This window comes from Trichomycterus rosablanca, chromosome 6 (assembly GCF_030014385.1).
Source record: "Trichomycterus rosablanca isolate fTriRos1 chromosome 6, fTriRos1.hap1, whole genome shotgun sequence".
Classification (NCBI taxonomy): Eukaryota; Metazoa; Chordata; class Actinopteri; order Siluriformes; family Trichomycteridae; genus Trichomycterus; species Trichomycterus rosablanca.
The window spans coordinates 51,864,716-51,889,679 of record NC_085993.1 but is presented as its reverse complement, the minus strand read 5'-3'; the positions used below and the strand labels follow the sequence as shown (position 1 = coordinate 51,889,679).

The following is a 24,964-nucleotide window of genomic DNA, read 5'->3' as shown; positions in this document are numbered from 1 at the left end:
AAAATTAACTCACGCATCAATCATCTGCGCCTCCGTGCCCCCTCTGCTGGCCAAAAATGGCATTGTTTACGAGGTGCATGATTTTTTAAATCTAGGGCAAGCGTAGCCTAGCAATTAAGGTACTGGACTAGTAATCGAAAGGTCACTGGTTCAAGCTCCACCTCTGCCAGGTTGGCACTGTTGGGCCCTTGAGCAAGGCCCTTAAACCTTAATTGCTTAGACAACATGCTGTCACAGTACTGCAAGTCGTTTTGAAAAAAAAAGAAGCGTCTGCTAAATACTGAAAAAGTAAACGGAAATAAACTGACGCATCAATCATCTGCGCCTCCGTGCCCCCTCTGCTGGCCAGAAATGGCAACGCAGCAGGACACAAATCCAACGTTTATAAATAAAAACAAGGAGATTTCCACCGCTGTGGACGTGTGGTACTCACTTGGTGATGGGGTTTACACTGGCCTCCACCACTGATAAACATTTACAGCACTTGATATTGTCAGGAAACTCCTGAATGCCTGAGGAAACACAAAACACGTCCGTGAATCAATAATTAGAAGCTAAAAAACGTTTAAAACTGATTTTAAATGCGTTTAAAAGTACAGCAGATCACGTACCGTTCTTACTGATGTCCAGTTCCTTCAGGTTGACGAGGCTGGCGATGGTGGTGGGCAGGTTGGAGAGGTCGTTATCAGGTATACTCAGCTTCCGCAGGGCCTGGCAGTTAAAGAGTTGCTGCGACGGACGTTCCGAGGGTCGAGGGGTCACGGATAGACAGACAAAAAAACAGAGAGAGATAATAGATCACGTTTTAAACCTTTATTTTTAATTCAGTTTAATTTAAGCTGGTTGTGTTTGTACAGTTGCACAGTACAGCAGAACCTCGGTTCTTGGACGTCTGTCATATCGACCAGTTCGGTTCTCAACCAGGTTGCCCGTGTCTGTCTAAAAAGCGCCGAGCTTCTACACAGACAACGTTTTACGTCAGCAAAGCGATGCGGTAAAACCTGATCAGCGTGTGAATCTGAGCTGAATCTGCATCAGTGTGGAATAAGGTTCAGATCCAGGGTTACAGCTCCACATGTATCTGTGTTTATCAGCTTCTCCCAGAGTCTAAAACGCTTCTGGTTCAAAATAAAGCTTAACGTGGTTTAATGTAGTAAAAGAAGGAGACAGGAGCACTAAACTTCTCTTCATTATTACTGCTCATAAGTTCCTCCACTAATCAAACGATGAAAACTAATGAAAACATCTTCCACTGAACCATTTAAATGTAGTATAATTTGCATGTAAGTGCTGATAAATTAAATAATAAAATAATTAAATGCTTAATAATGCAGAATTTTCAAGGATCTGGAACGTCCATCTACACACAGACACTATTGGTTACGTCTGCAGGGGGTTGAGGGGGGTTAAAGTCTTGTCTGCGCCCAGTGATTCCAGTCAAACCAGACCCACCGTGACCCTGACCAGGATGACGTGGGGTAAAACGTGAAAAATAAAACTGCACCCAAATAAACGCCCTCTGTGTCCTGTTTATGGGAGGCTGCTGTAGGTTTTGGGTGCACGTTGGATGGTGAAGCTGTGCTATCGACCAGACGGGCGTCCACACACTATTGGCTGTTATGCCTGAAGCCACTGCGACCCTGACCAGGACGAAATGTTCAGATGATTCAAGCATACAGAAGCTTGAGCCAAGAGTAGCTTATCGGTTATGAGACTTGACTAGTGAGCAGAAGGTCGCTGGTTCAGGTCCCACCATCACCAAATTGCCACTGTTGGGCCCCTGAGCAAGACCCTCAAGTCTAAGTGGCTTGCATTGTATTCTGTCACAAATGTAAGTCACTCTGGATTAAAAATATTAATACACCTTAATAAGTGTGTGTGTGTGTGTGTGTGTGTGTGTCTGTGTGTCCTGTGATGGACTGGCAACCTGTGTGGGGTGTGAATCAGAGTCACTGCGACCCTGACCAGGACGAAGTGTTTGGATAATTCAAGCAGGCAGTAGTAGCTTAGTGTTTATGGGACTGGACTAGTGAGCAGAACACCAAATGGCCACTGTTGGGCCCCTGAGCAAGGCCCCTGACTGTAAGTGACTTGCATTGTATTCTAAAAGTCTACCTTAATACACCTTAATACATGTGTGTGTGTGTGTGTGTGTGTGTGTGTCCGTCCTGTGATGGACTGGCAGCCTGTGTGGGGTGTGAATCAGAGTCACTGCGACCCTGACCAGGATAAAACGTTGGTAAAACACACAGTGAATGAATGAATGAATGAATGAACTTGTACTTGTGTGTGGAATACATGAGGCCCTGACAGAACACATGGCACTGACTGGCACGTACCTTGGGCAGCTCCTCGATCTGGTTGGCATCCAGGTAGAGCTCCTCCAGCGTGCGCTCGAAGCTGAAGATCTCCTTGGGCACCTGCTGCAGGCTGCAGTGCGAGTAGTCCAGCACGGAGATGACCTCCTCCTCGCCGCGGAAGCACCGGCACGGCACCAGGCGCCGGATGATCTTCCTCTTGGTCGTCATCTCCAGACACTGCACTGCGGGTCAGAGGGAGGGCGCGGCTTAGACCCGTACACAGAAAAACGAACGTAACGACGGGCGTAACGTGGGTTCATAAAGTATTCACACCCCCGGACAACCATTCCAAAGTAAAGTCATCAGGCAACCTCGAATCGGGCACTTTTTCTCCATGCTACGTTGCTCCGGGGTTCAGGTGCTCACTGTATGTGATCACCCTCACTCTGGAGCTCCATGCAAGATCTCACCTGGTGGGGTAAGAATGATTCTGAGAAAGGTGAGGTCAGTCCAGAATTACACGGGAGGAGCTTGTCAATGATCTCAAGGGAGCTGGGAGCAGAGAAATGCTGGATATGACCCCAAGAACACCATCCCCACCGGGCATTTCTCTGCCTCCAAACACGGCGAGTGGAGTTGATGCCAAAGAGCTCAATTTTGGTCTCATCTGACCATATCACATTCTCCCAAGCTTTCTCTGAATCATTCAGGTGTTCATTGGTAAACTTCAGACGGGCCTGTACATGAGCCTTCTTGAGCAGAGGGACTTTGCGGGCACTGCAGGATCTCAATCCATTACGTCGAAGTGTGTTACTAATGGTTTTCTTGGTGACTGTGCTCCCAGCTCCCTTGAGATCATTGACAAGCTCCTCCCGTGTAATTCTGGACTGACCTCACCTTTCTCAGAATCATTCTTACCCCACCAGGTGAGATCTTGCATGGAGCTCCAGAGTGAGGGTGATTGACTGTGATCTTGTATTTCTTCCATTTCGAATGATCGCACCAACAGTGGTCTCTTTCTCACCAAGCTTCTTGCTGATGGTCTTGTAGCCCATTCCAGCCTTGTGCAGGTCTACAATCTTGTCCCTGACGTCCTTTGATAGCTCTTTGGTCTTGCCCATGGTGGTGGAGAGATTTGAACGGAAGAAACTGATTCTGTGACAGGAGTCTTTTATACTGGGACAGGACTAATTTGTAGCCTCATGGGCACATAACCGGTCTGTGGGGGTCAGAATTCTTGCTGGTTGGTAGGGGATCAAATACTTATTTCCCTTAATTAAATACAAATTAATTTATAACTTTTATTTAATGTTTTTTTTCTGGATTTTTTGTTGATATTCTGTCTCTCTCTGTTAAAATAAACCTTCCATAAAAATTATAGACTGTTCAAGTCTTTGTAAGAAGGTAAACTTACAAAATCAGCAGGGGATCAAATACTTATTTCCCCCACTATATATTCTGCTCACCTCTAACGAAGGTTGCCAGGCCCTCTGGATTTACCCCGAGTGTGTGTGAGTGTGTGTGTGTGTGTGTGTGTGTGTGTGTGTGTGTGTGTGTGTGTGTTTTGGTGCAAGTAACAGGGATTTTTTCTGGGTCTGCTACTGACAATTTGGCAATGTAGAGCAGCACAGTGCATCAAGTAGTGTTGATAGTGCACACCTCCAATCACCCAGGTTCAGTCCCTGTGTCCAGTCAAACAAAGCAAAATGCTGCCAGAATCATTTTTAATGCCCGACATTAAGCAGCAGGTCCAACAGTCCTGACTTTTTGAGAAACAGGATTTAGTACATGCCAACCGTGCCAATTATTGCTGGACCGGACCGACCACGGCCTCCAGTTTCAAGCACAGAGGGGCAAACGAACCTGCCAGCGCTTCTTAATCACTCATCAAGAAGTTTTGAAACAGGAAATCATGATTACGGCACAAATCACAGCAGTCATGCACAACAACTGCAGAGAGGAAAGTTGGGACGCTACGAAAAATGCAAATAAATAAAAACACAGAGTTTCTCACATTGACTTTTATTTGATGTCAGACAGGATGAACCTGAGATATTTCATCTTTTATCTGCTCAACTTCATTTCATTTATTAATTAACATCTATTCCTGCATTTCAGTCCTGCAACACATACCAGAAAGAGTTGGGACGGGGTCAATTCAGGGCTAAATGAGGTAAAAAAGCTAAATAATGATGTGATTTCGAACAGGTGATTGTAATCATGATTTGGAGATGGATGGAGGATCTCTAGATAATCAACAAATATGTACGAAAATGATTAAAATGCCTAAAATCGACGTTCCTCACAGAAAGATCAGAAGGGATTTGCATGTTCTCCCTCTACCGTGCATAATATCATTAAACTATGAAGGAATCTGGAGGAATTTCAGTGCTTAAGGATGACGGTGTGAGTCTAATCTGAACCCGGGTGGATCTCCGACCCCTCAGACGGCGCCGCATCAACGAGTCAACAGCTGATAGAACCACACTGCACATGTTAGAAGATGAGAGTACGGGTGCTGTAGCGGCCCGCCTGCAGTCCTGACTTCTCCCTGATAGAGGACGTGAGGAGAATTTTGAACCCCGTAAGGCGTGTCTGCAGGAAGGACGGGACAAAATAACGGAAACACGTCATCGGCTGTCGTGAGAAGGAACGGCGACGTAGCAAAGCGGTAAATGCTTTACCGTCCCAACTTTTTTGGAACGTGCAGGTCTGAAACGCAGGAATGAAGTCGAGCAGAGAGAAGATGAAATATCTCAGGTTCATCCTGTCTGACATCAAATAAACGTCAGATTAAATATTCATGTGTGTTTTCCACGCTGTCCCAACTTTTTGTGAGACTTCTACTCTCACAGCATGTCATTTTTACCTTTCCTTTATTCAAACAAAAGGAGCAAAAACGAACGATCATAATCACTTCGAAAAAGTGCAAATTAAAAAAACATCTCCGAGCGCTTCAATAAAGTCCAACCGAAACACCAGGCGAGTCTCCTGAGGGCCAAACACAGCGCATCAGCGCATCAGCGCATCAGCACATCGGGATGAACCAGATCTCGCATTCCCATCAGCAGATCCTCCGTCCTGATTAACAAACAAAAATAAAACAAAAACAAGCGAACACACACGAGCTGAAGCAGGACGAGCCCGGCGGCGACCGCGGCGCTCGGAGTCGCCGGCCGTAAGCTGGCGTCGGGGAACACGGAGCGAGATCGGAAGCCGAGTTCCCGCTGATACTGGAGCACTTTTGTCTCTCGCACATAATTAAAACGTCCCCGAGCGAACGCGGAGCACAATGGCGGCTCTGCTGGGGACGGAACAGACGAGACGCGCAAATGATTCCTGATTACAACGGAAACGACTGTACAGGAACTCCACACAATACCAGTCAGCACTTTCTTCTATAGTTCTGAGCTACAATAACCACCCAAAAGTACAGGCGCACTCAATTATCTATGTAATGACGTGTATAAAATCCCAACAACACTGCTGCACCTGCTACACTCGTCCCAGAGCACACACCATGTTAGTATCGGTGCAGTGCTGAGAACGGTCCACCACTCACACGTCATCTGCTCTGTTAATACACGGGACAAGGGGGGTGACAAAGCGTAGCAGGGAACAGACTGGCTCCAGTCAGTAATTGTATACCCACAAAGTTCTTCTGTACAGTAGGTGTAGCAATAAAATAATAGCACGACCTGCAAAGCTGAGCGTCAAATAAAGGTTCCAGTTCATTCATTCATTTTCTTATCCGCTTATCCAATCAGGGTCGCGGGGGGTGCTGGAGCCTATCCCAGCTTTTCAATGGGCGCAAGGCACACAGTAACACCCTGGGCGGGGCGCCAGTCCATCACAGGGCACACACACACATTCACCTATAGGGCAATTCAGTGTCTCCAATTAACCTGACAGCATGTTTTTGGACTGTGGGAGGAAACCGGAGCTCCCGGAGGAAACCCACACAGACACGGGGAGAACATGCAAACTCCACACAGAAAGGACCCGGACCGCCTTACCTGGGGCTCGAACTTAGGACCTGGTTCCAGTTCAGCAAAACACAGCAGCTAAAAAGTGCAGCTAATGCCAAGCCGAGCAAACGCGGAGTTGCTTCCATAATGCCTGGTTCACACTACACAACTTCTGCCCTGATCTTCGCTTGCCAACCGGTCGGCGCTAGATTTGCCGGCTCGGGAGCAACTCTGCGTTCGCTTGGCGATCAAAACTCGGCTCTCGATCGCTATGTGTGAACTACTCAACAACTCGACAACCCAAAGAAAGATCCGAGTTGCCCGACTGGCAATGAGTGCGGTGTCGAACAGCCAATGAGAACGCAAGATACGGGGTGAGAGGAAACGCAGGGGAGGAGTTTAAAACGGGGACAGGGGCGTAATATCGTGTATATCAGAATACATCAGCACACACACAAGCTTTACAGTATTTCTGACCTCATCGTTCTCTACAAAACATCAAACACCCACGCTGCATTGCAAACAATATTTATTAACCTCCAACTCACTATAGAACAATTCAAACCAAATCCACTCAGATTCATTTATTTTCCCTCTGTGATTTTACGCTGCACATCAGCGCACAAACTTTGATCGCTCGCTACATGTTGACGTGCATTTGTGGACGTGGTATCATTAAACCCCTCGTCACTTCTCACGTTTGTGTTCGTGACAGAACGTAGTTTGGGAGAGCAGAGAAGCTCACCAGCGATTCCAGTTGGTGATAGATGGTGTAGTGTGAAATACACACCGACCTGAAAGACTCCCGGGTGCAGGAGATCCAGTTGTGTAGTGTGAACTGTACAGCGACCTGATGACTTGGAAAGTCGTGTAGTGTGAACTTGGCATAATCTAGCACCTGTGTAAAAATCAGGGCAAAAATGGTGTAGCGTGAACTAGGCATCAAGGACAGAGATGATCAGGTAAAGAGAAGCTAAAACAGAAGATGTTCTTATATGTTCTGTATAGAGACCTGAAGACAGCGGCTCATGTACGCTCACCATAAAATCAGATGAACAATGGGATAAACTGCCTAAATCCAGGAGTGCTTCAAGGCTTGGAATGAGCTGGAACTGCTACTGAAGTGGCTCCAACAACCTTTGGGAGCAAAATTTCAGTTTTTGAGGTTTCAGAGGTCGTCGTTTCTGACAAACCTGAAGCTAAATTCGTCCACTTGCATTTTTTCTTATTAAATATCGTACCGTGAACAAAACACTGAAGACAGTGAGAACTCATTACCAGCAGGTCAACCTCGTTTAAGGGTCGTTACGGGCTTCACCCAGCCACCCACGGTAATAATATAAACAATAAATATCGGCCGTCGCACCTTTACCTGTAAATCTTTACTAATACTGTTTCAATTTCTAACCTGATCAATTATTCGCCGTGTTTATAGACCTACGTGCACATTAATAATATTAATGCTGATATTTAAGAACCATCCGGGCGCGTACGTGCTGCAGTTACGCCCTCTGCTGGCTGATCGATGGTGCTGCACAGAGACGGGGAATAACGGAGACTCTCAGTGCACGATACGGATCTCCTGGTGCAGGTAAAAAGAAGCGGTCGGTACTGCACACGTGTCGGAGGGGGCGTGTGTTAGTCACGACTCTCATCGGGCAGGAGTGGAGGTCTGCACCAGTAGAGGTGAAGTATGGGAATTAGGGAATTGGATACGACTAAATTTGAAGGAAATACTGATACTGAAAGTAATTTCTTAACTTTATACACACGTGTAATTCTATAATCTTCTACGCACATACGTAAGTTGTAGCCTAGCAGTTAAGGTATTGGACTAGTAATCAGAAGGTCGCTGGTTCAAGCCCCACCACCGTCAGGTTGTCACTCGAAGACCCAGCATAGACTATAGGTGGTTTCAAACAGATTTATGACATCACAAGATCTCCTGTGTGCTAATAGCTGGTTAATTTTCACGTCTCCTCATTAGTGAGTATTTTTTACCCCTCTCACTGAGGCCCCCTAGTGGACAGAGCAAAAGATGATCAGTGTTTGATGATCTATATTAAGATGTGAAGTGAATAAACATCACACGGTCGCTTGTGTTGTCGTGTGGTTACTCACCTTCCGCTAATTATCATCATTAACGTTCATCAGGAGAAATGATTTGCTTAATTGCTACATTAGACAAATAAACGACTGTAATTACGAGCTGTTTGCGATAGTACGGGGCGACATGAGGTGCAAACGTCCCCCGACTTCACTGATTTTAATCATACACGTCTTTTCCACCCAAAAATGCATCGACGTGCACCGTCAGTGTCAAAGATTACGCCTTTAAACCAGGCTGCTGGGCGGCCAAGACTCGTCGATGCCAGAGAACACGACAGTGACGCTACTGAGACCTGGACATCCCTACAGTACTCATGCAAAAACCAATAATAATCGAATCACAGCTCTGCTACCAGTCAACTGGCGCCCCCTAGCGAGCACAAAGAGTAGCGCCACTAGTCTGCTGTGTGCGAAAAGACCGGACTAAGAAGTGGGCGGGGTCTTTGACACTGTGTAAGGACCCTGGTTAGTTAGTGGAGGAACATTTGACCGACCTCACACGCCAATCCACTCTGAAGAATAGTCGGAGGGAGGGCGTGTCAGAGGAATATACCCTCCTCGTACGCCATCAAGGTCTCCGGCAGAGGAAGAGGAACTGGCTACGACTAAACTGGGATAAATAAAATAGTACAAATAGTACACATAGCTGTAGCTCAATAGCGGTAATTGACATGCAAACCCGCTCTCGGAACGGAACCAGTTCATATCTAGAGCACTGGTTCCTAACCAGGGGGCCTCAGTGAGACCAATGGGGGTCCTGTTGTGTTTATTTAGAAAACTAAAAAAGATGGGACAGGAAATCAACAGGCTATTGGTGTACGGGAGATCTTGTGATGTCATAATTCTGTTTTAAACCACCAATAGTCTACGTCGGGTTTTTGAGAATGGACACACATTCGATTTGCCCACCTCACAAGTGCAAAGGTCAACGGACGGCGACTATAAATGATTCTGATTCAGTTGTTGATGCAGATCCTGCTAAAGCAGATCCAGGTGACGAAGCTCCTACCATCCGCTCACCAGAAATAAACCCACTACATCAACCAACATCAGGAAATATCCAGATATCCCATGAGCAAGAACACAAAAGCTTTATCGTATGCACTACAAGTGTAAGAATTATATCAAGGGGGTCCAATGATTTTTTTTTAACACAGAGGGGGTCTAAGAGAAAAAAAGGGGACCCCAAAAAAAGACTTTTTATTTATATTGACATTTTCGGCATCTATCAAACGCTTCAAAGCAACTTACAGTACTGTGACGGTATAAAGTCTAAGCAACTGAAAGTTAAGGGCCTTGCTCAAGGGCCCAAAAGTGGAAACCTGGCAGTAGTGGGGCTTAAACCAGCAACCTTTTGATTACTAGTCCAGTACCTTAACCACTAAGCTCATCAGAGAATGCAATTTAGGGTTAAGGGCCTTGGGTTTGGGGGTGATTAGGGGGTTAGGGGGGTATCATCCACTGCATGATACCGCGGTACCTTGAAACTGGACGTCGGGCGGTTCTGGGAGTGGTGTTGAGTTTTAAAGACGTTGAGTTTCGAGCTATTTTTCCCCATAAGGATGTTTGTGAAACCTGTTAATGCGTCCATGGTCCCGTGGAGCTGCAGATATTTTAGTCTCATGTAAAATAATGAGGTTGTTTTTGACACTTAAACCCTGAAAATAACACAAATATAATATAAACACCCTGAAATACAATTACTAACAGTTACACATCAATAAAAATATAATAAAAGCTGCACTTTAGTTTTACTTCTTTATTGTTTCCTGACGCTTATTAATGGTGGAGATGCTCGATGTTGGAATACCGTATTCCCTTCAGCACCGGCGCATTCACATGAGAAGTGGCAAAACAACTTCTGCGCCGCTGTGCCAATTTCTCCATGAAGGGCGTCGAGTGTCTAAGATTTTGAGATTAAAGGACGTCAAGGTTTTGGGTTCCATCATCTGCTTCTCCTTCTTAAAACGATGATCAGTGACTGAAGCTCTACAGCTGAGCACCAACATCTCAGCTCAATACATTCATACCCTCAGTCATAGCCGCTTCCCGACAGAACAGAATGAAGCAAACAGAGCTCTGTGTGTGTGTGTGTGTGTGGTACAGATCAGGCTGCTATGGTAACACGGCATGACGCAGGAGCCGTTTCTGCAGAGGCGAGAGGACACGTTCTCAACTTCCAGCACCGATCCGACAAAACGCCTCGCGTCCCTGCGTCTGAGGAACACGCAGAGAGGACACACGCGCGGAAGGGAAGGACCGCAGGAAACGCGCCACGGTCGCAGTAAAGCCCCGGAAACACGCGTGATATCCACGTGATGTGTCGGCATTAATAATGTAAATAATCGTTTCTGCGTGATTGGAACTGGCCTGGTCGGCGTGTCGTTTAGCTGACGCGGTGATTAACGAGCTCTCAGAGGAAATAAGCAGCATCTGATGCTCGGCGCTGATTAAAAATTAAAGATGCGTATGGATCCAACGCAGCACAACGTCACAGGAAAGCAACCACCGCCATGAGCCCTACAGTTTCTTATAAACATCACGTATTATTACATACAATTCCTGTATTTATATCAGTGATTCTATAGGATTTTAATTTAAGCAGCTCTGAAGGTATAGTTTTATATGGGGGGTTTAACCACGTCCCCAAAATACCCTTCTGAGACCCTGTATCTCACAGGTGACCCGTATGATTCGGACTCTACATTCCTAAATTCACGGGAAAATGTGCTTAATTTTACGGATTTATAAAGAAAAGAGTCACATTTCACATCAGGCATTAAATTATACTCATACACAGATCAGCCATAACATTAAAACCACCTCCTTGTTTCTACACTCACTGTCCATGTTATCAGCTCCACTTACCATATAGAAGCACTTTGTAGTTCTACAATTACTGACTGTAGTCCATCTGTTTCATGCTGTTCTTCAATGGTCAGGACCACCACAGAGCAGGTATTATTTAGGTGGTGGATGATTCTCAGCACTGCAGTGACACTGACATGGTGCTGGTGTGTTAGTGTGTGTTGTGCTGGTATGAGTGGATCAGACACAGCAGCGCTGCTGGAGTTTTTAAACACCGTGTCCACTCACTGTCCACTCTATTAGACACTCCTACCTAGTCGGTCCACCTTGTAGATGTGAAGTCAGAGACGATCGCTCATCTATTGCTGCTGTTTGAGTCGCTCATCTTCTAGACATTCATCAGTGGTCACAGGACTTTTTTGGTTGGTGGACGATTCTCAGTCCATCAGTGACAGTGAGGTGTTTAAAAACTCCAGCAGTGCTGCTGTGTCTGATCCACTCATACCAGCACAACACACACTAACACACCACCACCATGTCAGTGTCACTGCAGTGCTGAGAATGATCCACCACCTAAATAATACCTGCTCTGTGGGGGTCCTGTGGGGGTCCTGACCACTGAAGAACAGCATGAAAGGGGGTAACAAAGCATGTAGAGAAACAGATGGACTAAAGTCAGTAATTGTAGAACTACAAAGGGCTTCTATATGCACACTACAGTAGGTGTGTAACGATACACTTTACCCACGATGCGATGAGACAAATTATGACAGTTTCCTTTTATTATTTCTCTTAAAAAATAAATAAAATCATGCATTTGTGATTATCGTTTATTTATCTAAATAATGAATGCACTTTTATTTCTGACTTAGGTCAGTACAAACTATGCAAAATAATTCTGAATTAAGCCCAATTTGGCTGAAAACCCCCGAATGTGGCAACCAGGCGTATAGCGCCAGTGACGTCAACCAGGTGAGGTGTATAGCGCCAGTGAATCGATTCGTTATACATGTCAAATCGCTTTGAATCGTGGAATTTTTTAATCGGTCATTAACCGGCTTGTGGTGCATCGTTACGTCCCTACACGACAGCACAGAAAGTCTCTGTATACTAACTGAATTGCTGTAGGATCGCTAGGACGCCTCATAGTGTCAAATCACTAATCACAAACTTTAAAGGGATAATGGAGATCAGTGCGTGACTCTCCAAGCGTGACCCTCCGTGCGCGATACAGATCTCCGTATGAACCTGTACGGTGCCGGTAAAAAGCAGTTATTCATTCACTGACAGGTCTGTCATGAAACAGGAATATTGAACACATCTGTGGGATTTACATCGCTGAGGTTTCAGGCTTTACTGAAAAACAACATGTTGTTCAAGCATTGGGACGTGACCTCACAGCCTTCTGACAGACTTTTAAACCTGAGTTACACATATCATTCATTTACTGTCTGTTTTACCACTGATTTATCCTGGTCAGGGTCACAGTGGGTACGATTCACTGGTTAGGAAAAAGGTAGGAAACACATTGAACAGGTCGCCTGTCCATCACAGGGCACACACACACACACTCACACATGAACACACACACACACACACACACACACTCAAACTAACACACACTCAGGCACACATTCACACACATTCACAAACTAACACACACTAACACACTCACAATTACACACACTCATATTAACACACACTAACACACACTAACACTCACACACACATATTAACACACACTCACACTAACACACACTAATATTAACACACACTAACACACACTAACACTCACACACACATATTAACACACACTCACACTAACACACACTAATATTAACACACACTAACACACTCATATTAACACACACACACACATATTAACACACACTAACACACACACACACACACACTCATATTAACACACACACACAATCACACACTCCTGACTGCACGCCTTTGGACTGTGTAAGGAAACCGGAGCTCCTGGATGAAACCCACACAGACACAGGGAGAACATGCAAACTCCACGAAGAAAGGACCCGGACCGCCCCACCTGGGAATCGAACCCAGGACCTTCTTGTTGTGAGGCGACAGTGCTACCCACCGAGCCACCGTTAACTAACCCTAACCCGATCTGTCTGCTGTGTTTCCTCTAATTTCGCCCAGTGAATTGTACCCACCGCGACCCTGACCAGGATAATTCGGTAACAGACAATAAATGAATGAATGTCCAGTATATGGAATCTGACCATTCACTGAGTTGTGAATAAAAGTCTCGTCTGGACTATAGGACAGAGCAGAACTGTGGGGATTTGGGTCACCTTGACTCAGGGAGTCCTAGCAACCGATGTGGATCTCAGGGTCCGGGGAAGCTCGGACTAACGGAGACGGATCCAGGGCACAACAGAGACGCTGGAGGGACGTTTTATTACAGAGAGGAGAGATAGAATTTCTCACACACACACACACACACTCTAACACACACTAACACTCTCACACTAACACACTCACACACTAACATACACACACTAACACAAACGCACACACACTAACATACACACACTAACACACACACACTCACACACACTAACATACACACACTAACACACACTAACACACACTCACACACACTAACATACACACACTAACACACACACACTCACACACACTAACATACACACACTAACACACACACACTCACACACACTAACATACACACACTAACACACACACACTAACACACACACACTAACACACACTCACACACACTAACATACACACACTAACACAAACGCACACACACTAACACACACACACTAACACACACTCACACACACTAACATACACACACTAACACAAACGCACACACACTAACACACACACACTAACACACACTCACACACACTAACACACACACTAACACACACTCACACACACTAACATACACACACTAACATACACACACTAACACACACACACACACACACACACACTAACACTCTCACACTAACACACTCACACACTAACATACACACACTAACACACACTCACACACACTAACATACACACACTAACACACACACACACACACACTAACAAACTAACACACACTCACACACATTCACAAACTAACACACACTCTCACACACTAACATACACACACTAACACACACTAACATACACACTAACACACACTCTCACACACTAACATACACACACACTAACACTCTCACACTAACACACTCACACACTAACATACACACACTAACACACACTCACACACACTAACATACACACACTAACACACACACACACACACACACTAACAAACTAACACACACTCACACACATTCACAAACTAACACACACTAACACACACAAACATACACACACTAACACACACTAACACACACACTCTAACACACTCTCACACACACTAACACACTAACATACACTCACACACATTCACAAACTTACACACACTCTAACACGCACACACACACTAACACACACACACACACACACACACACACACTCTAACACACTCTCACACACACTAACACACTCACACTAACATACACTCACACACATTCACAAACTAACACACACTCTAACACACACACACACACACACTAACACACACACACACACACTAACAAACTAACACACACTCACACACTCTAACACACAAACTAACACACACTCACACACACTCTAACACACACTAACACACACACTAACAAACTAACACACACTACCACACTCTAACACACACACACACACAAACACACTAACATACACACACTAACACTCACAAACTAACATACTCTCTCACACACACACACTCATATTAACACACACACTAACACACACTCCCACTAATACACACACTCACACACACTAACACACACACACTAACACACACACAAACACTCACACGCACACACAAACTAACATACTCTCTCACACACAAACACTCATATTAACACACACACTAACACACACTCCCACTAATACACACACTCACACACACTAACACACACACACTAACACACACACAAACACTCACACGCACACACAAACTAGCATACTCTCACACACACACTAACAAACTCATATTAACACACACACACTCACACACACACACTCACACACACACTAACGCACACTCACTGGTCCAGTATTTAGAAGGTTGCCGGTTCAAGCTCCACCATGCTGTCATAACTGTGAGTCGCTTTGGATGAAAGCGTCCGCTAAATGCCGAAAATGTAAAATGATGTTTCTTCTACCAACAGCAGGGGGCACCAATAACATTAAAATGCATTTATTTACTTGAATAAGCAGGTATGAAGGGTTCACCTGCTTGTCAAATTATGCATCAATTACATAAAATCAGAACTGATCACTTTCAGCCCCTCTCGGAGGCCCAGGGGGTGCCGACGCTCCCCTCCGCCATCACAATGCCAGCCAGCTTTATTGATGCCCGTGTTGGACAACAATGGCACCGACAGCAGAACGTCCATGTGGCTCGGGCACGGGCCGATAAGCAACTGGCTCACGAGCGTGCCATCAGCCAGGCTCCATAAATCTGCTTCCTGCCACACTAATCTCACCCAAAAATACAAACGCGTGGCGACTAAATCGACCCGGCAGGTTCTCGCTCGTACCAACGACAGTGACGGACCAGAATTCCTTCCATCCAGGGTTTGTGTTCATGTCTCACAGCAGGAAGGTCCTGGGTTCGATTCCCAGGTGGTGTTTGCATGTTCTCCCCGTGTCTGTGGAGGTTTCCTCGGGGTGCTCCGGTTTCCTCCCACAATACAAAGGACCCGGACCGCCTCACCTGGGCATCGAACCCAGGACCTTCCTGCTGTGAGGTGACAGTGCTACCCACCGAGCCACCGTGCCGCCCTAGTCAGATGATGCAAAGGTAATTTGCACACGTGTCGGTGGGGGGCGTGTGTTCGTTACCAGTATAAAAGCTTCAAGTGGACTGGTTTAAAACCATCCAGCAGTATAAGACAGAATCAGTCCCAGTACTCCCAGTACAACTCCCAGTAGTGTTGGTCTAAAACGATGGATTGTGGTTTTATTCTGCCGTCAGAGAGATTCCTGAGTAGATTAATGAGAGGAATAATCCTCGTCCGTCTCTAACGAGCTGGTTTATTTAATCTGGATGAGTTCAGCACAGTAACGAGCTGCATCATAATAACGAGATTCATTATAGAACCAGATGAGACCATTAAAATAACTGTGGGAAAAAATCATTCTTTCCTTCTTTATTTATTTATTTTATTCTTTTATTTCTGCATTTTCTCCCTTTTTCTCCCAATCTAGTCGTAGCCAGTTACTTTTGCTTTTGGGGACCCCAATGGTGTACAGGGAGGGCATATTCTCCTGACACGCCTGCCGCAGACGCTCCACCGACCCCTTCTTATTCGCCCGTACATCAGTGGATTGTTGCGTGAGGCCGGTCTCGTGGCCACATGAACAACGATTGGCCTGTTGTTCAGATATGGGCGGGACTAAGCTGGATGCGGTCTCTCTCTCATAACTGGTGCAACTACTACTATCTGCTGGCTGATTGATGGCGCCTGCACAGAGATGAGAAAACAGTGCTCTCAGGGTGAGTCTCTCCGTACACAACGCTGAGCTGCACTGCACTCGTCAAAGTGTAGGTGATAAGATGCACACGGCTGCTGCCCACGTGTCGGAGGGGGCGTGGGTTCGCTCCGTTCTCCTCAATCAGAGCGGGGATCGGCATTGGTGGAGAGGAAGCGTGACGCAATCGGGTAATTGGACGCCCTAAAAAGGGAGAAAATGCATAAAGAAAATATATATATATACAGTGGGGTCAAAAAGTATTTAGTCAGCCACTGATTGTGCAGGTTCTCCTACTTAGAAAGATGAGAGAGGTCTGTAATTTTCATCATAGCTACACTTCAACTATGAGAGACTAAATGAGAAAAAAAAATCCAGGAAATCACATTGTAGGATTTTTAAAGAATTTATTTGTAAATTATGGTGGAAAATAAGTATTTGGTCAATAACAAACAAGCAAGATTTCTGGCTCTCACAGACCTGTAACTTCTTCTTTAAGAAGCTCTTCTGTGCTCCACTCGTTACCTGTATAAAAGACACCTGTCCACAGCCTCAAACAGTCAGACTCCAAACTCAACCATGGCCAAGACCAAAGAGCTGTCGAAGGACACCAGGAAGAAAATTGTAGACCTGCACCAGGCTGGGAAGAGTGAATCTACAATAGGCAGCAGGTTGGTGTGAATAAATCAACTGTGGGAGCAATTGTAAGAAAATGGAAGACATACAAGACCATTGATAATCTCCCTTGGGGTCAAGATCTCATCCCGTGGGGTCAAAATGATCATGAGAACGGTGAGCAAAAATCCCAGAACTACACGGAGGGACCTGATGAATGACCTGCAGAGAGCTGGGACCAAAGTAACAAAGGCTACCATCAGTAACACACTACGCCGAGAGGGACTCAAATCCTGCAGTGCCAGGCGTGTCCCCCTGCTTAAGCCAGTACATGTCCAGGCCCGTCTGAAGTTTGCCAGAGAGCATATGGATGATCCAGAAGAGGATTGGGAGAATATCATGTGGTCAGATGAAACCAAAATGGAACTTTTTGGTAAAAACTCAACTCATCGTGTTTGGAGGAAGAAGAAGAACCCAAGAACACCATACCTACTGTGAAGCATGGGGGTGGAAACATCATGCTTTGGGGCTGTTTTCCTGCAAAGGGGACAGGACGACTGATCCGTGTTAAGGGAAGAATGAACGGGACCATGTATCGTGAGATTTTAAGCCAAAACCTCCTTCCATCAGTGAGAACATTGAAGATGGAACGTGGCTGGGTCTTCCAGCATGACAATTCCAGCATTTCAAGGTCCTGGAGTGGCCTAGCCAGTCTCCAGACCTCAACCCCATAGAAAATTTGTTGAGTCCGTGTTGCCCAGCGACAGCCCCAAAACATCACTGCTCTAGAGGAGATCTGCATGGAGGAATGGGCCAAAATACCAGCTACAGTGTGTGCAAACCTGGTGAAGACTTACAGGAAACGTTTCACCTCTGTCATTGCCAACAAGGATTATGTTACAAAGTTTTGAGTTGAACTTTTGTTATTGACCAAATACTTATTTTCCACCATAATTTACAAATAAATTCTTTAAAAATCCTACAATGTGATTTCCTGGATTTTTTTTTCTCATTTTGTCTCTCATAGTTGAAGTGTAGCTATGATGAAAATTACAGACCTCTCTCATCTTTCTAAGTAGGAGAACCTGCACAATCAGTGGCTGACTAAATACTTTTTGACCCCACTGTAACTCCCTGAAATTTAACACACAGAAACGAAATTCGATTCTGTAGATAAAAAAAGAAAGAAAATCGTCAAACAATTAAAGGTGTGACGTGGTTCTGGCATTATTAAGTAACGTTAATACCAACTATAGGTCAGGCAAATGTACCATCCTCGAATGCCATTGGGGTCCCCAGCAGACGAAGAGGAACTGGCTATGACTGGTACGATAAGATTAGAAGAAAAAGAGAGAAAATGCAGAAATAAAACAGTAAAAAGAGAGAGCGCGAGAGCTAAGCAGAGAAAGGGTCCGACCCCTGTCAAATTCTCCCACAGTATCTCTGTATGTTATCCCACTCCACCCACAACATCCACTTATATTCAACAAAATATGGTCACTGACATTTGGACAGCGGGGTCAGAGTGCAGCCTGGACGGGACGCCCCTGTTTGTTCTGACACGTCCCGAGGTTCCACATACCGCTGTGATCTGAGAGGCTAATCTTCTTACTCCTGTTAGATAAAACCAGTCTGACCAGCCAACCATTCTTATCTGACTTCTCCTATCAACAAGTCTGTGCATGAGAAGCTCAAACTAGAGCTAGGTTTCTCACAGACCCACTGTGTGTTTCATTTAGTATCAGTGATGTTAACTGTAGTACAGTGCTGGGCGGTATGACGGTACATTCGGTACATCGTCTTTGATTCCTCATACATTTAAAAAAATTACTAAAAAGACACTATTTAACAAATATAAAGATTAGCTGAATTACAGCTAGCAAGATCAACAACTGGGCAGTTCAAGCTAGACCAGGGAAATTTTAACGTAAGAAAAGGGAATAGGGTGACTATAATTAAATACTACTTTATTTTCTACTATGTTATTTGTTTTTTTCTTGATTATTTACTCTTACTTAATTACTATTTATTTATTTTTGTATGTATGTATTTTTGTTTGTCGGACCCCAGGAAGAATAGCTGCCATGGTAATAGTAGCTAATGGGGATCCAAATGTAAAAATAAAACAACAATACGGTATGGATTTTTCATATACCACTATATCTCGATGTGGGGGGGGGGGGGGGGGGGGGGGTGGAAACAGATGGAGGATGAAGAGAGGAGGACCAAATATGCACCGGAAGAACCTGCCAAAGAAATTAGGCGTGTCAGCGGTTTAGAACAGATTAAAACACTTTATACTGCACGGTCTGTCGAGCCACGACAACATGACGAACGCAGGAACGATCCACATATAAAAGCACACGATTCCTCTATGGACGGTCGAGAGAGAAGCTTTCAGAGCGATAATTAAAACTCTGGATTCCAGGTTTGTCTTACGGGGTGAAAATACTTTGTTAGTCGGTATTTCAAAGTTATAAGCGAAGGAGAGCTGAGGGTAATTGTATAATACTTACTATTCTATATTATTAATATTAAATCACTAATAAACATTGTATATATTGCGCCTGTTTTACTCGTACTGATTCCATCATATATTGTGTCATTTTGCGGGCCGAGCAGCTTATAGTCCTCAAAACCTTAATTATAAACATGCTGAAATTATAACCTTTTACATTCTATGTACTTATGACATTAAAATCAGCCACAGAAATATAACAAGTCCCAGTTATACAAAAAATAAAACATACCGTGATAAACCGTGAAACCGTCAGAATCTTAAATAATACCCTGATACAAATTTTTTGTCATATCGCCCAGTCCTACTGTAGTATCAATATTACTGTGTTTAAATGTTGAATAAATAGAATAAAGCTTCGCTGCCTGGTCTCAGGCTCTGATAATCATCAGCGCTGCTGTTGTATAACAGAACTGAACCCTGTTCTGATGTCTCAGGGAGGGAAAATAGATTTTGGACGACCCAACTGTTCCACGGTCAAGGTGTCACAAATACACGCTGTTAAAATTCCACAGCAAGATCTCGGAGGAATAAAAAATACTAGAAAAGAGCAAAAGGTGCCAAAACAACAAAAAAATACTAGAAAATAAAACAATGACCTAAAAACAAAGAGCTAAAGGTTCCAAACGTACAAAATACTACAGCATCACAGAACGAACAAAAACTAAACGTGCCAAATAACGGAGGAGTTTCATCACGCCTGGTGCTCACAGTAAACCGTGTTCAATCCTGACGAAGCTTTTACTGACTGTACAACACTTTTAGGGCGGCGCGGTGAGCACACAGCAAGAAGGTCCTGGGTTTGATCCCCAGGCGTGGCGGTCCGGGTCCTTTGCATGTTCTCCCCGTGTCTGTGTAGGTTTCCTTCCACAGTCCAAACACGTGCAGTCAGGTTAACTGGAGACACTGAATTGTCCTATAGGTGAGTGGCGATGGACTGGCGCCCCGTCCAGGGTGTTACTGTGTGCCTTGCGCCCATTGAAAAGCTGGAATAGGCTCCAGCGTTGTTTTTATTCTGGATTTAAAAGGTTGAGGCTCCTCTAACGTTCTCTATAAACTAAACCTATAGGTCAATTTTATTGGACTGTGGGAGGAAACCGGAGCACCCGGAGGAAACCCACACAGACACGGGGAGAACATGCAAAGGTTGAGGCTCCTCTAGCATTCTTCATAAACTGGTTCCATTAAAGAGCGGTGCAGTAGCTAAACGCTGCTCCTTTGTATTTAGTCTGACTAGTTTCTAGCGATCTGAGATTTCTGATTGGTTCGTAGGTAGTGGCTGGGTGGGTAGCACTGTCGCCTCACAGCAAGAAGGTCCTGGGTTTGATCCCCAGGTGGGCTGGTCCAGGTCCTTTCTGTGTGGAGTTTGCATGTTCTCCCTGTGTCTGTGTAGGTTTCCTCCCACAGTCCAAAAACATGCAGTCAGGTTAAATGGAGACACTGAATTGCCCTATAGGTGAATGGCGATGAACTGGCGCCCTGTCCAGGGTGTTTCTGTGTGCCTTGCGCCATGATTGGATAAGCAGCTGAGCGGTGGCGGTGGCTGGGCTTGAACCAACAAACTTCTGATCCCTAGTCCAGTACCCACCAAGCTACCGCTGCTACATATTCAGGCGTGTAAAGTAGACGTAAGTCCGAATTAAATCCAGTACTGACGATGAAGGGACTAGACGTTAAACCGCTAGCCTCTGTGTGGGTTTCCTCCGGGTGCTCTGGTTTCCTCCCACAGTCCAAAGCCCTGCAGTCAGGTTAATTAGAGATACAAAATCGTCCCTAATGTGTGTGTGTGTTAGTGTGTGTGTGACTGCCCTGTGATGGACTGGCAACCTGTCCAGGGTGTTTCCTGTCTTTCCTCTAATGAATCTGACCCACCGCAACCCTGACCAGGATAAAGCGATATGACAATGAATGAATGACTGATCAAAATGAGGACTTTTAACAGTGAGCGTTCAGTACAGCTCGGATCTGGATAAAAACCCCGTCTGTATTTCGAGGGTCTCAGAGCTGCAGGCTGTAAACCGTGACGAAGACGCTGAAATAAAAACTCCGCTACTCAGTTCCTATAAATAAACGTATACGGCAAGATTATATAACATTACAACATGTTCATCACTCTAAACACGTTACAGACATCAGGATTATCACATCAGCATGATGAAACTTTCTACACTCACTGTCCATTTTATCAGCTCCACTTACCATACAGAAGCACTTTATAGTTCTACAATCACTGACTGTAATCCATCTGTTTCTCTACATGCTTTGTTAGCTCCTTTCACCCTGTTCTTCAATGGTCAGGACCCCCACAGGACCACCACAGAGCAGGTATTATTTAGGTGGTGGATGATTCTCAGCACTGCAGTGACACTGACATGGTGGTGGTGTGTTAGTGTGTGTTGTGCTGGTATGAGTGGATCAGACACAGCAGCGCTGCTGGAGTTTTTAAATACAGTGTCCACTCACTGTCCACTCTATTAGACACTCCTACCTAGTCGGTCCACCTTGTAGATGTAAAGTCAGAGACGATCGCTCATCTATTGCTGCTGTTTGAGTCGGTCATCTTCTAGACCTTCATCAGTGGTCACAGGACGCTGCCCACGGGGCGCTGTTGGCTGGATATTTTTGGTTGGTGGACGACTCTCAGTCCAGAAGGGACAGTGAGGTGTTTAAAAACTCCAGCAGCGCTGCTGTGTCTGATCCACTCATACCAGCACAACACACACTAACACACCACCACCATGTCAGTGTCACTGCAGTGCTGAGAATCATCCACCACCTAAATAATACCTGCTCTGTGGTGGTCCTGTGGGGGTCCTGACCATTGAAGAACAGGGTGAAAGGGGGTAACAAAGCATGCAGAGAAACAGATGGACTACAGTCAGTAATTGTAGAACTACAAAGTGCTTCTATATGGTAAGTGGAGCTGATAAAATGGACAGTGAGTGTAGAAACAAGGAGGTGGTTTTAATGTTATGCCTGGTCTGTGTATAAATAAATAAGTGAATAAAGCTCTATGTGTAAAGTATCTAAACTACAGAACTTCTTAACTGAAGCCATCCTGCTCAACGGTAGCTTAGTATAAAAATAAAAGACTGTGACTATGCTGAGCGTTTTGCGGACGTTAAACGGCGCTCGGTGGACGGCGGGTGGTTCTGAACGCGCTCCGAGCTCTGCGAGAGATAAGTGAGGCCTACAGAACCACGCGAATGCAGCACTCGCCGTTCCGCTGTGAGAAAGCTGCACCCCATCCAAACCGAAAACACGCTGAAGATCTGGACGCCATCAGCTTCCGATCCGACGAGGAGAGCTGGCACTTGGCACGAGGTACGGTGAGCGCCGGTGCCCTTCAGTGACACTCATCTCTTTCTTCTCCAGTCTCGGAGCGGTTTGGACCCCGTCCAGCCCCGGCGGGCAGAGCCAGGCTGGCGGAAGCGAGGCTGTTTATCTCTGAAGAGCCACCGGGCCCATCATGCGAACTTCGGGCTCGCCGGCTTTTCTCTGCCAGCTTCAGGCGCCGCCACCCCAAAAGCCCAACGTGATCAGTCCCGCGTGGTATCTGCTGCTTACACACGGTCTAAAAAATAAAGCCGGGCAGCGCGCGTCAAATAGTAACCGTAGTGCCCCGCGCGGGATCCTATATATAGTTTACATCGCAGAGCCGCGTCGAGTATGGCGAGTCGCCAATCCACCTCCGTGCCAACTGTAGTAAATGTAAAAACACATACAAACAATATCCAAAAATATGTAAACACCACTCCTAATTCTAAAGCTCGGGTGTTTCTAGCAAGTGTATAAAGTCAACATACAGGTTTACCTTGTAACTCAACGTCCCCTAAACTCAGCTCCACATGTATCTGTGTTCATCTGGATTCTCCTCCCTGTTTCACTTTTAAACTTGTGTTACAGCTCCAGCTTCTGAGAAATGGTGAGAATCAGAATCAGGTTCTCCCAGAGTCTAAAACGCTTCTGGTTGAAAATAAAGCTTAACGTGGTTTAATGTAGTAAAAGAAGGAGACAGGAGCACTAAACTTCTCTTCATTATTACTGCTCATAAGTTCCTCCACTAATCACATTCCTCACTCGCTGTTTTACTACAATAAGTCACGCTAAGTTTTGTGCACCGCCGTCACACTTCATAGGAAATAACGGCACAGAGGCGCAGAATGTGAATGCGCCAGTGCTGAAGGGAATACGTTATTCCAACATCAAGCATCTCCAGCATTAAGAAGCATCAGGAAACAATAAAGAAGTAAAACTAAAGTGCAGCTTTTATTGTATTGTTATTGATGTGTAACTGTTAGTAATTGTATTTCAGTGTGTTTATATTATATTTGTGTTATTTTCAGTGTTTAAGTGTCAAAAACAACCTCATTATTTTACATGAGACTAAAATATCTGCAGCTCCACGGGACCATGGACGCATTAACAGGTTCCCCAAACATCCTTATGGGAAAGAATACCTCGAAACTCAACGTCTTTAAAACTGGACGCCACTCCCAGAACCGACTGGCGTGCAAAGAGCAAAGACCATGACATGGTTGGTGGTCGACTGGTCCAACAGTGCCTGATCTCTGTGTAGATCCAGGTCCTGATAGTCTTGAGCACTTGAGTCTAAGGCAGCTGGACTTCTTTTAGGTTCTTCAAGACGTTTCATCTCTTCTGAAGAAGTCTTCAAGAACCTAAAAGAAGTCAAGCGCTCCAGACCAGAGCCTGATCTTTAATCTTTATAAATTGGAACACATTTGAGCTCAGATTCTTTAAAATGTGGTAAAAATCCTTTATAGAAGAGTGGAGACTGTTATAGCCATGAAGCAAGCAAACGGCACAGCCGGAATACAAATTCCACTTGCGGCCAGCGTTAGTGTCAATCATTGTTCTGGTCTACTGGTCAACGGTGCAGATTATTGGAGCAGTGGTGGCTCAGCAGTGAGGGAACTGGACCTGACCCTCGATTGCTTGGACTGTGTTTGGTCTGAACCCCAACAAGAAAAGTCTGGACACCCCTGGTTTAATCCATCCATCCATGCACAGGTCCTTTATCT

The 24,964-nt window shown here is 45.2% G+C and overlaps 1 protein-coding gene across 5 annotated transcripts in view; it reads right to left on the bottom strand.

Moving 5' to 3' along the window:
* The window catches only part of lrrc7 (leucine rich repeat containing 7), a 102,965-nt gene that overhangs the window by 62,657 nt on the left and 15,344 nt on the right, over positions 1 to 24,964 (bottom strand). For all 5 annotated transcript variants that reach the window (XM_062998046.1, XM_062998048.1, XM_062998045.1 and 2 more), the window contains exons 2-4: positions 2,340 to 2,542; positions 612 to 729; positions 434 to 512 (exon numbers count right to left, since the gene is read on the bottom strand). In XM_062998046.1, coding sequence (XP_062854116.1) covers positions 434 to 512; positions 612 to 729; positions 2,340 to 2,528 — 386 coding nt within the window. In that variant the 5' untranslated portion in view covers positions 2,529 to 2,542. The remainder of the gene's footprint in view (positions 1 to 433; positions 513 to 611; positions 730 to 2,339; positions 2,543 to 24,964) is intronic.